General features: G+C 35.0%; 1 protein-coding gene across 8 annotated transcripts in view; it reads right to left on the bottom strand.

Moving 5' to 3' along the window:
• Positions 1–13,141, bottom strand: part of MKLN1 (muskelin 1) — a 392,081-nt gene that overhangs the window by 118,088 nt on the left and 260,852 nt on the right. For all 8 annotated transcript variants that reach the window (XM_061415397.1, XM_061415396.1, XM_061415398.1 and 5 more), the window contains 2 exons: positions 8,538–8,647; positions 5,380–5,572 (listed from right to left, as the gene is read on the bottom strand). In XM_061415397.1, coding sequence (XP_061271381.1) covers positions 5,380–5,572; positions 8,538–8,647 — 303 coding nt within the window. The remainder of the gene's footprint in view (positions 1–5,379; positions 5,573–8,537; positions 8,648–13,141) is intronic.

The following is a 13,141-nucleotide window of genomic DNA, read 5'->3' as shown; positions in this document are numbered from 1 at the left end:
TGGAAGTGTTAACACATTTTTCTTAGTAATTGAGAGAATCAGATAAAAAACCTTACTAGGAAAGCAGACTTATACAACATGATAAGAAAACTAGACTAACTGGACTTAGATAAAACATTGCACCAACAACTAAAGAATTGGATTTTGTCCAAGTGCACATGTTTATAAAAATTCAAAAAGTAGGCAATATGGTAAGTCTTCTCAAATTCTGAAGAATTGGAATGTGCAAAATATGTACTTTGACCACTATGCATGTAGTTAGATAGAAGTAACGAAGAAAAGAGCCAGAAAACCTTTATGTATTTGGAAATTAAACTATATTTCTTATATAACTATGACTCACAAAAGAGCAGGATCATTTCCTAATGAAATTAATGAACTGGATAAAAATGAAAACAATTTATAGCACAATTAAAAAATAAGAAGAGGGAAATTTATGTCCTTAAATGCATGTAACAGGAAAATAACAAAGTCTGAAAATTAAAAAGCTAAGTATCCATCTCAGTAAATTATAAAAAGCATATTAACCTCAAAGAGAAAAAGAAGACAATATTAAACACAGAGTATAAGTCAAGGACATAAAAGTTAATATAAAGAATCAACAAACCAGTTGGTTCTCTCAAAAGATAAACTTATGATAAAAGTAATGAATTGGGGAGGGAGAAATAATTCATAAATAACAAATATTAGCATATTTTAAGAAATCCTACAAACATTAAACAGATAATAGTGGGGTATTAGGTACAGTTTCATGCTAGTAAGTTTGAAATTTTAGGTGATCTTATTAAACCTCAACCAACCAACCAAACAACTCTGAATAGTCCTATAAAGTTTAAAGAAATTGAAGTGGTAACCTAAAACTATTCCTGCAAGTAAATCTCAAGCACAGATCGTTAAATGGTAAATTCAACCAAGCATCTGAGAAAGAAATAATTCACATCTTACACTTATTCAGAAAACAGGAAGAAAAGGTTAAATCCTAAACATTTTATGTGAATTAGTCTAATAGGTATTAATCTAATTAGGTATGTCATGAAAGCATAAAATATGTAGATACTACCCTATCCATATTTATACAGGCATAAGACTCTATAAAATATAGGAGATCAAACCAGTCAATCCTAAAGGAAATCAGTTCTGAATATTCATTAGAAGGACTGATGTTGAAGCTGAAGCTCCAATACTTTCGCCACCTGATGCAAAGAGCAAACTCACAGGAAAAGATCCTGATGCTGGGAAAGATTGAAGGCAGGAAGAGAAGCGGACAACAGAGGATGAGATGATTGGATGGCACCACCAATTCAATGGACATGAGTTTGAGCAAGCTCCAGGAGTTGTGAAGGACAGGGAAGCCTGGCGTGCTACAGTCCATGGTGTTGCAGAGTCGGACATGACTGAGCAACTGAACAACAAAAAGGGAAGTTTCTAGGCAAACAGGAAGTCTATTAAATAAATATAGACCAACATTTTCTTAAAATACAGACTATACTTGAAGAAGAGCATACTAATATATCAAATATATTAAAAGTAGTTTTTGTTTCTTCCGCCATAAGAAGTCTGAAAAATGCTTTGGATTCCCTGGACTTTCTTATGATCAGGCAGGAACTTCTTACCCTTCTCTACTATGTTTTTAATGGAGCACAAGCCAAAAAACTTTGCAGTGTTTACTTCCTTATTTGTCCAACAAATCATCATCAGTGAAGTCAGCAGCAAACTGAATAACCCTGGAAGGAATGTTTATTAACTAAACACTGTTCCAGGCCAGTGAAGTGTAAAAAAAGTATGACTTGGCTTAAGTCTCAAGCATAGTTACTACCAATTTCCCTAAACTTGGTTTCTTCCTAGAGTCAGAAGGATAAGTTAACTGTCTGCAACAGCAGAGTTACACATGATTTTAACAACTTCTCTTAAATGCTGCTGCTGCTGCTAAGTCGCTTCAGTCGTGTCCGACTCTGTGCGACCCCAAAGACGGCAGCCCACCAGGCTCCCTCGTCCCTGGGATTCTCCAGGGAAGAACACTGGAGTGGGTTGCCATTTCCTTCTCCAGTGCATGAAAGTGAAAAGTGAAAGTGAAGTCGCTCAGTTGTGTCCGACTATTAGCGACCCCATGGACTGCAGCCTACCAGGCTCCTTTGTCCATGGGATTTTCCAGGCAAGAGTACTGGCATGGGGTGCCATTGCCTTCTCCCTCCCTTAAATGAGTCTGTTGCTAAACAGGCAGTTCTAAAACCTGTTTTTAGCTAATTACATAAAATTGCTGGTGGGTCTGTTGTTTACCTTAACAAAATATTAAATGCCATAAAAAGATTTACAACATAAATTTACTTGTGCCTTCATCTACAAAGTTAAAAAATATAAACTAATTCTCAGAAATGGTATACATACACATATATACACACACACACATATATACTTTCATTAGTGGGATTTTGATTATAAGAGATTATTACATATGTTCTATTTGTATATACTCAAAAGTATATTCTATTTAAACACAGTAATCATTTATTTGAAAGTATCATCATCAATTAGATAAACAGTAACAATGCATAAGGTTGAGAGGCAGGTTTGTTATTATTACACAGTGGAGCTGGGAGCAATTCATTTTAACTTAACTTTAAATTTATAAACTCAAAGAAGGTACTGGTTCTGTTTCTCTAACTGTAAAATATTCAACCAATCCTAAAGGCAATCAGTCCTGAATATTCACTGGAAGGACTGATGCTGAAGCTGAAGCTCCAATACTTTGGCCACCTGATGTGAAGAGCTGACTCACTGGAAAAGACCCTGATGACTGGGAGAGACTCAAGGTGAGAGAAGAAGGGGACGACGGAGGATGAGATGGTTGGATGGCATCACCAACTCAATGGACATGAGTTTGAGCAAGCTCTGGGAGCTGGTGATGGACAGGGAAGCCTGGCGTGCTGCAGTCCATGGGGTTGCAAAGAGTCGGACACGACTGTGTGACTGAATAAGAACAACAAACCTGATAAGTGAGTGCCTAATAATAATGAAAGATAGTGATAAGATTAAAATATATGAAAAGAGCACCAGGAAAGTTTACTATTCTTTGTTTCTATTAAAGCAATAGGATTTCTATACAACTTTGCATCATTTCACAAGTTTTATACTGAGCATTAAGCTTTTTCACTTACAGTGCTTCTGACTCCAAATGTGTGGGTTTTCTCCTTACACCAAACATTTCTCCAATTCTCTGACTCCCACTTGATATCCAACAGAGATTCAATTCAATTCTGACAGTATCTACTTGGAGTTAGTGTCAGATCTCATAAGTTAAAGGACTTAGTCTGACAAGACTATCCTCACTTCTAATTCCAATTGTAAATTCCATGCCACTGGTACTTGTGACCTACCAGCTGTAAATTGGGGTTTCCCACAGCACCGTTCAGAGTCAATGAGTCTAGAGCAATCACATAATTTAGGAAAGCACTTTAGTTACTATCACTGGTTTATTATAAAGGATTCAAATCTGAAACAGCCAAATGGAAGAAAAATGTAGGGCAAGGTACGAGGGTGGGGGGTGTGTGTGTGTGTGACTGGAAGTGTGTGTTTGTGTACCTTCCATACCCTTCATGCCACGCTCCCTAGCACCTCAATGTGTTCATCAAACTGAAGTAATCTGAACCCCACTGTTCTGGGCTTTTGGCAAGACACCATTAGGTAGGGATGACTGATTAAAACATGGTTTTAGGTGACTGAACACCATCTTTGACTCTGCTTCTCTCCCCAGAGATCAGGGATGGGGCTGAATCACATGGTTTGATTTTTATGGAGACCTGAAGTTACCTAGGGACTTCAGCACCAGTCATCTCAGCATACAAAAGACACGTATCACTCTGCAGATCCCAAGGGTTTTAGGAGTTTGTGCCAGGAAACAGAAAGACCAAATACTTATTTTTCATTATAACACAAGCAGCTACTCTATACTCTGTTACTATGACAGTTCAATTTTTTAAAAGCATGCTACTCTATACAATAAGAACACAGTTCCTTAAATAACAAAACACAAGACATTAAATATTTAATTGGTATCATCCTCCAAAACAATTACCTTGGGAGATTATATTGTTAGGGGGAACACACACCCTGGTCAGGCACCATAGTAACCATCTGCATGAGTTATTTTACAACAGGAGGTCCCAGTAAAGAACATGGAATTAATAGCTACCACTCTTTCCAGGAAGAGTTCGGGAAAGGTCAAAAGACCATGTGTCCCACCATTTCCCAGAATTCTCGCTGGCATCTATCTTGGCTGAGCAATGCATGTGCCCCCAGGAAGGACTCTAAGTCGAAATGATTGGCCAGAGACAACCCAGAAACTAATCCCATCACAATAAAACCTGAGACTGCCAGCCACGTGGCAGAGCAGTTCTCCTGGGTTCCCTTATCCTACTGCTCTCTGCTTGGGTGCCCCTTCCCAATAAAGTCTCTTGCTCTGTTGGCACATGTGTCTCCTGGGATAGTTCATTTTCCAGTGTTAGACAAGAGCCCACTCTCAGGCCCTGGAAGGGGTTCTCCTTTCTGCGACAATATTATGCCCTAACACTCACATTTCTTTCAGAGTCACATCACAGGCTAGCCAAGAAAATTAGCAATTATGTAGCATTCACATCACACAGACAATGTTTCCAATACAAATCTCTTCATTACCAACTATATCATTATTAACTATATACTAATAAAATTTTTTGGCTTACCCAAGCACTCCCCACCCCCAAATTGTGTGTGTGTGTGTATCAGTCGCTCAGTGGTGTCTGACTATTTGTGACCCCATGGACTGTAGTCTGCCAGGCTCCTCTGTACATGGAATTCTCCAGGCAAGAATACTGGAGTGGGTTGCCATTTCCTCCTCCAGGATATCTTCCTGACCCAGAGAACCTGGGTCTCCTGTGCTGGCAGGCAGATTCTTAACCATCTGAGCCACCGGGGAAGCCCCAAATTACACTATTAAAAAAATGACAATTTGTTATCAACAAAAATATGTAAAGGCATAGGTCACTGGTACTGAAAGCAACATTAAAAGAATTTTTCTAAGTCGCTCAGTGCTAGTCAGTGTTAGCATCTGTAAGTACATGGTTTTCCAAGATGAAAACTTAAATTTAGATACGTGAGTTCAAGTATGTTACTTGCTTATTTTTCAAGTTTCATTATCACATTATGGACCTGTCTTACAGAAAAGAAGTCCCTAACTCAAGGAGCTAAATCTTTAGAGTAAAAAGATGGGGGAGGAGAAGGGAAAGAAGAAAAGAAAACTAAGAACTGACACAAACTTACATTCTTTAAAAACAAACAAACCCTGTTTCTTGTATATACTTAATAATCGCCCTAATAACCAATCTAAGTATGTTTATGACATACCATTTACAGCTTTTTCAATCAATTCTTCACAAGCATCAAAATCACCCTTTAATACCAATTTATCATGCAGATCTGTTAACATTGGATGTTCCAGGGCAATCTTGGTTTTCTTTTGCAGTGATTCAAAGGCTTCTGTATAGTTATGCTGTCTAAAGTGTTTTAGGCAAAGACGAATAGCTTCCTGTTCACGGTACTACTGGAACACAAGAGAAGGTATAAAAAAAAGAGATCTGGTTAGTTATTACTTTAGGAAATAATAAGTGACAATTACTAACCTAAAGCGAGCATTTTAAACATTAACTAAACATACTAAGCATAACTTAGCATTGTACTAACTCTATTCATTAGTATCATTACTAATTCCACTATTAAATGACAAAGCTGAAGCCTAGTCAATTGTAATAACTTGCCAAAGGTCACAAAGTATATAGCAGAAAGATATTAGAGAGATGAAGATATACAGATATATATATTGGAATATTATTTCATGAAGACAAAAGATACCAAAAGATGAAACCAGGCCTAATTCTGAACCTTCAAGAAAAGAACCAGAAAAAATATTTATCAAATCTTACTTAAGATGATAAAAATAATAGCTTCCAAGGTTTTTACTAATCGGGCAACAATGTTGGTACTGAAAGCACAGAAGTCATTAAATACATGCTCTTTGTTCTTAGTAATAAGTTACTAGTTGAATGACAAATATTATCAAATGTTCATGTATTTCAAATTCACAAACAGGTTTTATGATTAAAATCATTGGGAAGAAACTATTTAAGTTTCATAATTTTTTTCTAACCCTGAGCTAATTCATTGATTAAATAGCTATAAAGTAAAAAAAATCTCAATTAATTACAATCCAAAAAGAAATATTCAATGTACTGTCTCTTCCCTAAAAGGATGAATGCCAAAAAACAAGATCACATATATAATTTAAAAGAAAATTTAACTTCAAGTTTAAGTTATGACATAGGGAACAGACTTATGGACAAGGGTAGGGGAGAAGTGGGAGACGATGAAATAAATGGAGAGAGCAGGACAGATGCATATACACCAACATGTGTAAATAGTTAGCCAATGGGAATTTGCTGTAGGACTCAGGGAACTCAAACTGGGGCTCTGTAATTACCTAGGATTACAGAGTGGGCAAAACGGAAGAGGGAGATTCAAGAGCGGGGGGGACATATCTATACCTATTGTAATTCATGTTGAAGTATGACAGAAATCAAACTAATACTGTAAACCAATCATCAATCAAAAATAAATAATTATTTTAAAAAGGAATAAGTTATAAAACTTCCACAAATTTCCTAAATAAGAATACAACAAACTGACATGGAACCAATGCATAATAACCAAATAAAAATATAATTTACTTGTCAGCATTACTGTTTAATAAGGCAGGAACATTTACAAGACTCAAAACACTAATCAGTTTATAGTTTTTGATAATATATTAATGACAAGTTACCAAAACACTTTTTCTTAAACACTATAGCAAGGTTTTCCCTCATCAATTAACAAAAGAATAATTCTATATACAAACTAACTTGACACTAATAGCTTCATATGCTTGGCTTCTAAATAAAGATTTACCTAACTATCTGGAACCATACTAAACAGTAATACCTTGTTATCATCCTGACTTTAATTTCTAGAGGTTTACAATAATACAGAGAACTTGACAAAAGAATGACCAAACAATTTTAAGTTCTCAAATATAATCTGTCCACAATGTTGTGGGGGAAAAGGTGCAATCTGCAATTTCTCACAGTATCAAGCGATTTGTGAATATATTAAAGAAAACACATGTACGTATCAGAGGCTAAAGAGAAAATATTTTCCGGTATCAGAAAACCTTACTCATTAATTTAAAAAAAAAAAAGAACCAGAGAATTTAGAAGACTGTTAAGTATCTGCTAAGCACTATTATGTGTATAACACTGTAATTGTCATTTTTAATGTTTAAGAATATCATCTCTACCTGGAAATAATTTAGAATATTACAGGCAATCCCAGAAAATATATTAAAAATATAGAAAAATCCAGAATCTACTTTAAATTGAATATAATCAAATCCCCACAATAAATTAGTCAAACAAAAAGTTCCTCAATTACACTGACCAGAAAAGAACTGAAATTCTATTAAAAAAAAAAAACAACAAACACTTAGAAAGAACCTATATTGCTTCCCAGCCTCCTAAGAGATGAGTTGACAGTTCAGCCCAAGAAGTCAGGAAACTGTGATGAGATTAAAGCTTATCACTCCCCTAAGGAGAAATAGTCCTCCCCTCAACAAAAACATAGCAGAAAGAGTTAAATGGATATACATCAGAAACAAAGATGAAACATTAAAGGTGTTCAAAAAAAAACAAAGACCCATTTGTTAATAATTTAAATTCACACTTCTCAGGCTGCATTTATTATATAAAATGACCTATGAATAAAATTGGAGAAGGAAATGGCAACCCACTCCAGTGTTCTTGCCTAGAGAATCCCAGGGATGGGGGAGCCTGGTGGGCTGCCGTCTATGGGGTCGCATAGAATCGGACACGACTGAAGCAACTTAGCAGCAGCAGCAGCAGCATGAATAAAATTATTAAATATTATCTTTATACTCCCTATAAGAATAAGATCACACTATTTATAGAAACTATCTCAAATTTTAGTTCTTTAAAAGAAAAAGTAAACATTGCTATTTTACTCAACATGAACACAAAGGAGGAATACATAATAAAAGCAATCCAGAACCACAACTACCCAACTGAAAACTACATACAAATATTTCTATCAATACAGATTTGGTATATTAATATAATAGCAGATTCTGGTGTCACACTGCCTGCATTGATGCACTGCCTTGAGCACTTGACAGCTGTGTGTCCTGAGGCAAAATACTTATCCTCTCTGTGTTCTACTTCATCATCTGTAAAATATGGCTAATAATTGTACCTATCTCATAGAGTGGCAATGAGTGAATAAGTGACAAAGAAGGTTATAACCTAGCAAAATGCAAATGTTTAATAAACACTGATTCATCTTTTTAATTATCATTACTGTTCTCAATATTTTAAATTAATCTCAAGACAAGAGCATGACACAATTCTCTATTACAGGCATCTGAAACATAAAATCCGGATTTTAAAATACAGTCCTACCTTACTATACCAGTTGAGACAGGGTTGTACTACATCAGGATCATCAATGCCACTAAGTTCAACATACCAGATGCTAAAGTTAAAGCTGGGTCCCCATGATAAAAGTGGAACTTGGAGGAGGAAGAAAAGAAAGAAAAAGAAAAAAATTAACATAGTTCAAACAAAACTTTAGCAAAGTAAAACAACAATTCAAACTTAATAGCAAATTTTCTGAATACCTTCTATATGCCCAGCACATTGGTGCTAGGGCTACAGCAGCAAAATGAAACATGATCTATGCCATTATGAGGTTGCTTTAATTATAAAAACATAAGGACATATTCAAAGTGTCATGTATCTATCCCCCCCAAAACAGGACCAGGGCTAGATGATTTATTTTAGCAGGTTAGTTTTTATCAATGCCACAAGAAACAAATAATTACTATAAAAGCTATTTATAATTTAAACTGTATCAGAGCACAGAAAGAGACAAACTTCAACTGCTTAGCAAAGTGGCATATCCCAGAAAACAAAACCAGAAGAGAAAAGATTTAAGGATAATATCTGCTCTGACTATATATTCAAAATTTTAAATAATACTGATTTTTTTAAAAAAGCAAATTAATTCTACCAGGTTTTCACTGCACTAAATAGAATTAGTTCAAGGAATGGAAGGTTGTTTCAACAGGAGTGATAATAATGTAATTCATCATGTTAAGTAAAAGAGAAACATATTTGATTACTTCAACAGATGCTAAGAGCAAACTTTTGGAGAAGGCACTGGCACCCCACTCCAGTACTCTTGCCTGGAAAATCCCATGGATGGACCAGGAGCCTAGTAAGCTGCAGTCCATGGAGTCGCTAAGAGTCGGACACAACTAAGCTACTTCACTTTCACTTTTCACTTGCATGCATTGGAGAAGGAAATGGCAACCCACTCCAGTGTTCTTGCCTGGAGAATCCCAGGGACGGGGGAGCCTGGTGGGCTGCCATCTATGGGGTCGCACAGAGTCGGACATGACTGAAAGCGACTTGGCAGCAGCAGCAGCAAGAGCAAACTAATAAAATTTACTTAAAAAAAAAAACCCCAAAACTCTTAATATATAAGGAACAGAGGCAGAAGTAAACTTTGCTACTTAGATTTTTTTCTTAAGTATCAAAACCTCAACCCACCACCCCCCTCAAACAAACCAAAACAAAACAAAAAACTAAGAGAGAAACATTAAGTATTCCCACTCAAATCAGGAACATGACAGAGAGGCCTAATATCTCTACTATTCAACCTATATGGGAGATCCTAGCCAGTGCAATCAGGAAAACCCCTACAAATTAAGAAAAAAAATCACCTGAAGATGATTTAGTTCATCTACCTAAAAAATTCAAGACATTTAACTGAAAAACTTTTATTTAAAGTTTATATGCAAGAAAAAAAGAAAAAGCTTAAAATATCTCAGAATAAACTTTAAAATATGCAAGGTAATAAAATTTTAAAACATAAATACTTAATATATTTCTAGACTGGAAAACTCAAAGGTTGTAAACATGTTGATTCCCCTCAAATTAATTATAAATTTAATGTAATCTCATAATCCTTATGGTATAGATCCTATTTTTTTGACATCAGACAAGCTCATCTGAAAAATATCAACAATACAAAATATCTAAAATAATACAAATAATAAGAAAATAAACATACTAAAAGATAAAGGAATTTTAAGTTTGGTATTAGTGAAAGAAAACAAAGTAACATTACGGGAGCACAAGAGTATGTCCAAACATCTCTGAAGGATCCAGAGGAATTTCACAGAATCAAGATAACATTTCACATCAGTAATGACAGGACACAGCAGACAGAAGTTTTTAACCTGTGATTGATAGGCTCCCCACAACCCTTTCAGGAGGTCCCATGTGGTCAAAACTACTTTTCATAATAAGACTAAGGCTTTGTAGCATTTTCTTTTTTTTCTAAACTGTACTGACATTTGCACTCATGGTACAAAGGCAATGCTGAATAAAACCGTTGGCATCTTGGTAGTGCCATAAAAAGTAGTAGTATGAGAGTGTTCCAGTGTTCATTCCTTAATACAGTATGAACTGAACTGTATTACTCGCCATCACACACCTGCAGTTAAAATACAAAATGACAATTCATTTAACAATGTCTTCTGCAAATAGATAGCCAGTGGGAATTTGATTTATGATGCAGGGAGCACAAATCCAGTGTTCTCTGACAACCTAGATGGTGAGATGGGGTGGGGGTGTGAGGGAAGTTCAAGAGGCAGGGGACATATGTATACCCATGGCTGATTCATGCTGATGCATGGCAGAAATCAGCATAATACTGTATGGCAGTTATCCTCTGATTAAAAATAAATTTATTAAAAAAATAAAATGTTTTTCCATAAAAAAGAAAATAGCATAAAGTAAGCTACAACAATATAGTTTACTGCACAGCTAATATAGCCAACATTTTATAACTTTAAATGGACCATAAGATATATCATAACACTGTACACTTGAAATTCGTATAATTTAATAAATCAAGTATAATTTAATAAACAGTATAAAAAGTAAATATATAAATAAATTTATTTCTTGGTTTGTGAAAAGTTTTCTAAATTTTCTTAAATGATGCTCACTTTCATAGCTCCTAGAAACGCATACATTTTTTTAAATAAAATGTCATTTTGCCTGTAATATACACTTAAAAACGCAACATAAACTCCTAAAATTGTGACTGCATTATCAATTTAATATTAATTTTAACTGCAATGCTTAATTGTGCATTCATCCTTCTAATTAAAATAGTATGATTAAAACATGAAAAATGTCTCTGATGTCGTGTAAAATTAATTTTAGTAAATTCCTATCATTAAGTACACATCATTTTAATATTCTGTGCAGCACAATGGAAAGTACACAAAAGGTACTTTTGCTGCACGTGAAAGTACGATGGCCTTCTCAAGGAAAAGGACCTGTGTAAGCTGGGAGCTGAAACAGCCACTGAAATAGCTCTGTAGGATACTATTTTTTCTTAAAAGAAAAACTGACATCTAGTATTTAGATTTCAGTATCTGCCAGACATTTACCTGTCATTTCAAAGACAACAAATAACAGTATTTATTGACAAAATTCAAGCTTTTGAGGAAAAATCAGAATTTCGGAAATTCAGTATTCAGCATTGTGAGCTTAGCTACTTTCCAATACTTTTCTGATAAGATTGGTGGTAATAATAACAAGTGTGATTTTTAAAAAATATTATATAATGAAATGTTCCAACATTTGAAAGATTTGCATAACTCAGTGAATCACATTTTCTAAATTACCAATAAATGATTTTACAAGGTACAAAACAGAACAATGGATTTTAGTATCACACCAACATGGTTCAGACTGAGTAATGTCTAAGAAACTAATACTTGTCAATTTTTGATTAAGTATCAAAACAGAGTATATACAATATTTCATATCAGGGCTACTAATTTCCAAGTCCACTGCTATTTCCTAGCATATGAGACTCAATGAAGAGCTAAGATGTACTAGGTCAGATGCTTTCCTATTTTTGTCATCTAAAGGATGCTGAGTGAGTAAAGATAGAGAAAAGCAACAGGAACCAGTCATCAGGATATACGCAGGATTCCCGGAATGTTTAATATGACCTTCAGTTTATATGTGCAAATCATACAAACTTCAGAAAGTTTTATACTAACAAATACTGAATTATCATCACTGTTTCGGTGTGCATTTCTACAGAAGTACCATTTAAAAAGCGTTATCTACTACATCACAGCAATAACCATTAAGCAGTATAAATATCAGAATAAAACAACATTCTAAACCCAAGACCCCAAGAACACAGTCTGTAACTGTAACTTATTAGTGATCTGAAATCGATTCTTAAGTTCCAAGTCCAATTTCAATAAAATCAGGAGGGAAAAAAGCTTCCTATTACATCTATTCAAGTCAGAAAAATGTTCATTTATTAAATCCTTATAAGCAACTGTGGGAGGGAGGTTAATTAGGAAATCATCTCACAAGATCTTCTATTAGACAAATAAAGAGTACAGTGAATTTTTAACAAACTGAAGGCATATATACAGGATGAGCAGAATGATATATACCCATTTCAAATATACACCAGTGATTTTTGGTGGCATTAACAACACTAATACTGAATATTAGACCCACTCTGTGTTGTTTATCAGAAACCTAAATGTGAACTGGAGCACCAAGCACACCTTCCTTGCTCCCTAATAAAAGATGCCTTTGCTCTCACCTAAAATAAAAAAATTTTTTTAGAAACTCCGCACATCCCAAGGCTAAGAGACTGTATCCTAAGATTCACTATCAGTTCTTCCAATGGGATAAACAGGCAAAGACAAGATCAGGATCAATGCCTGCCACACATTTTCATAAAATGGCATGCACAGAAAATGACAAGCTACTTAGTACACAAGCACACTAGGCTCTAGGATTCTGTGATTCTAGGATTGGCAGGGAGTCAATGTACACATGTACACATACGTTCAATATGCTTTGCAGTATCATTTGGAAAGCTCTTGTCTAGATGTAAACAGCTCTTAGAAGATGCTGGTAATTTTAAGCTCAGGTTCTGGAAGACTATA

The sequence above is a fragment of the Bos javanicus genome, chromosome 4 (assembly GCF_032452875.1).
Source record: "Bos javanicus breed banteng chromosome 4, ARS-OSU_banteng_1.0, whole genome shotgun sequence".
NCBI classification, from domain to species: domain Eukaryota; kingdom Metazoa; phylum Chordata; class Mammalia; order Artiodactyla; family Bovidae; genus Bos; species Bos javanicus.
This window is presented reverse-complemented; position numbering and strand designations above follow the sequence as displayed.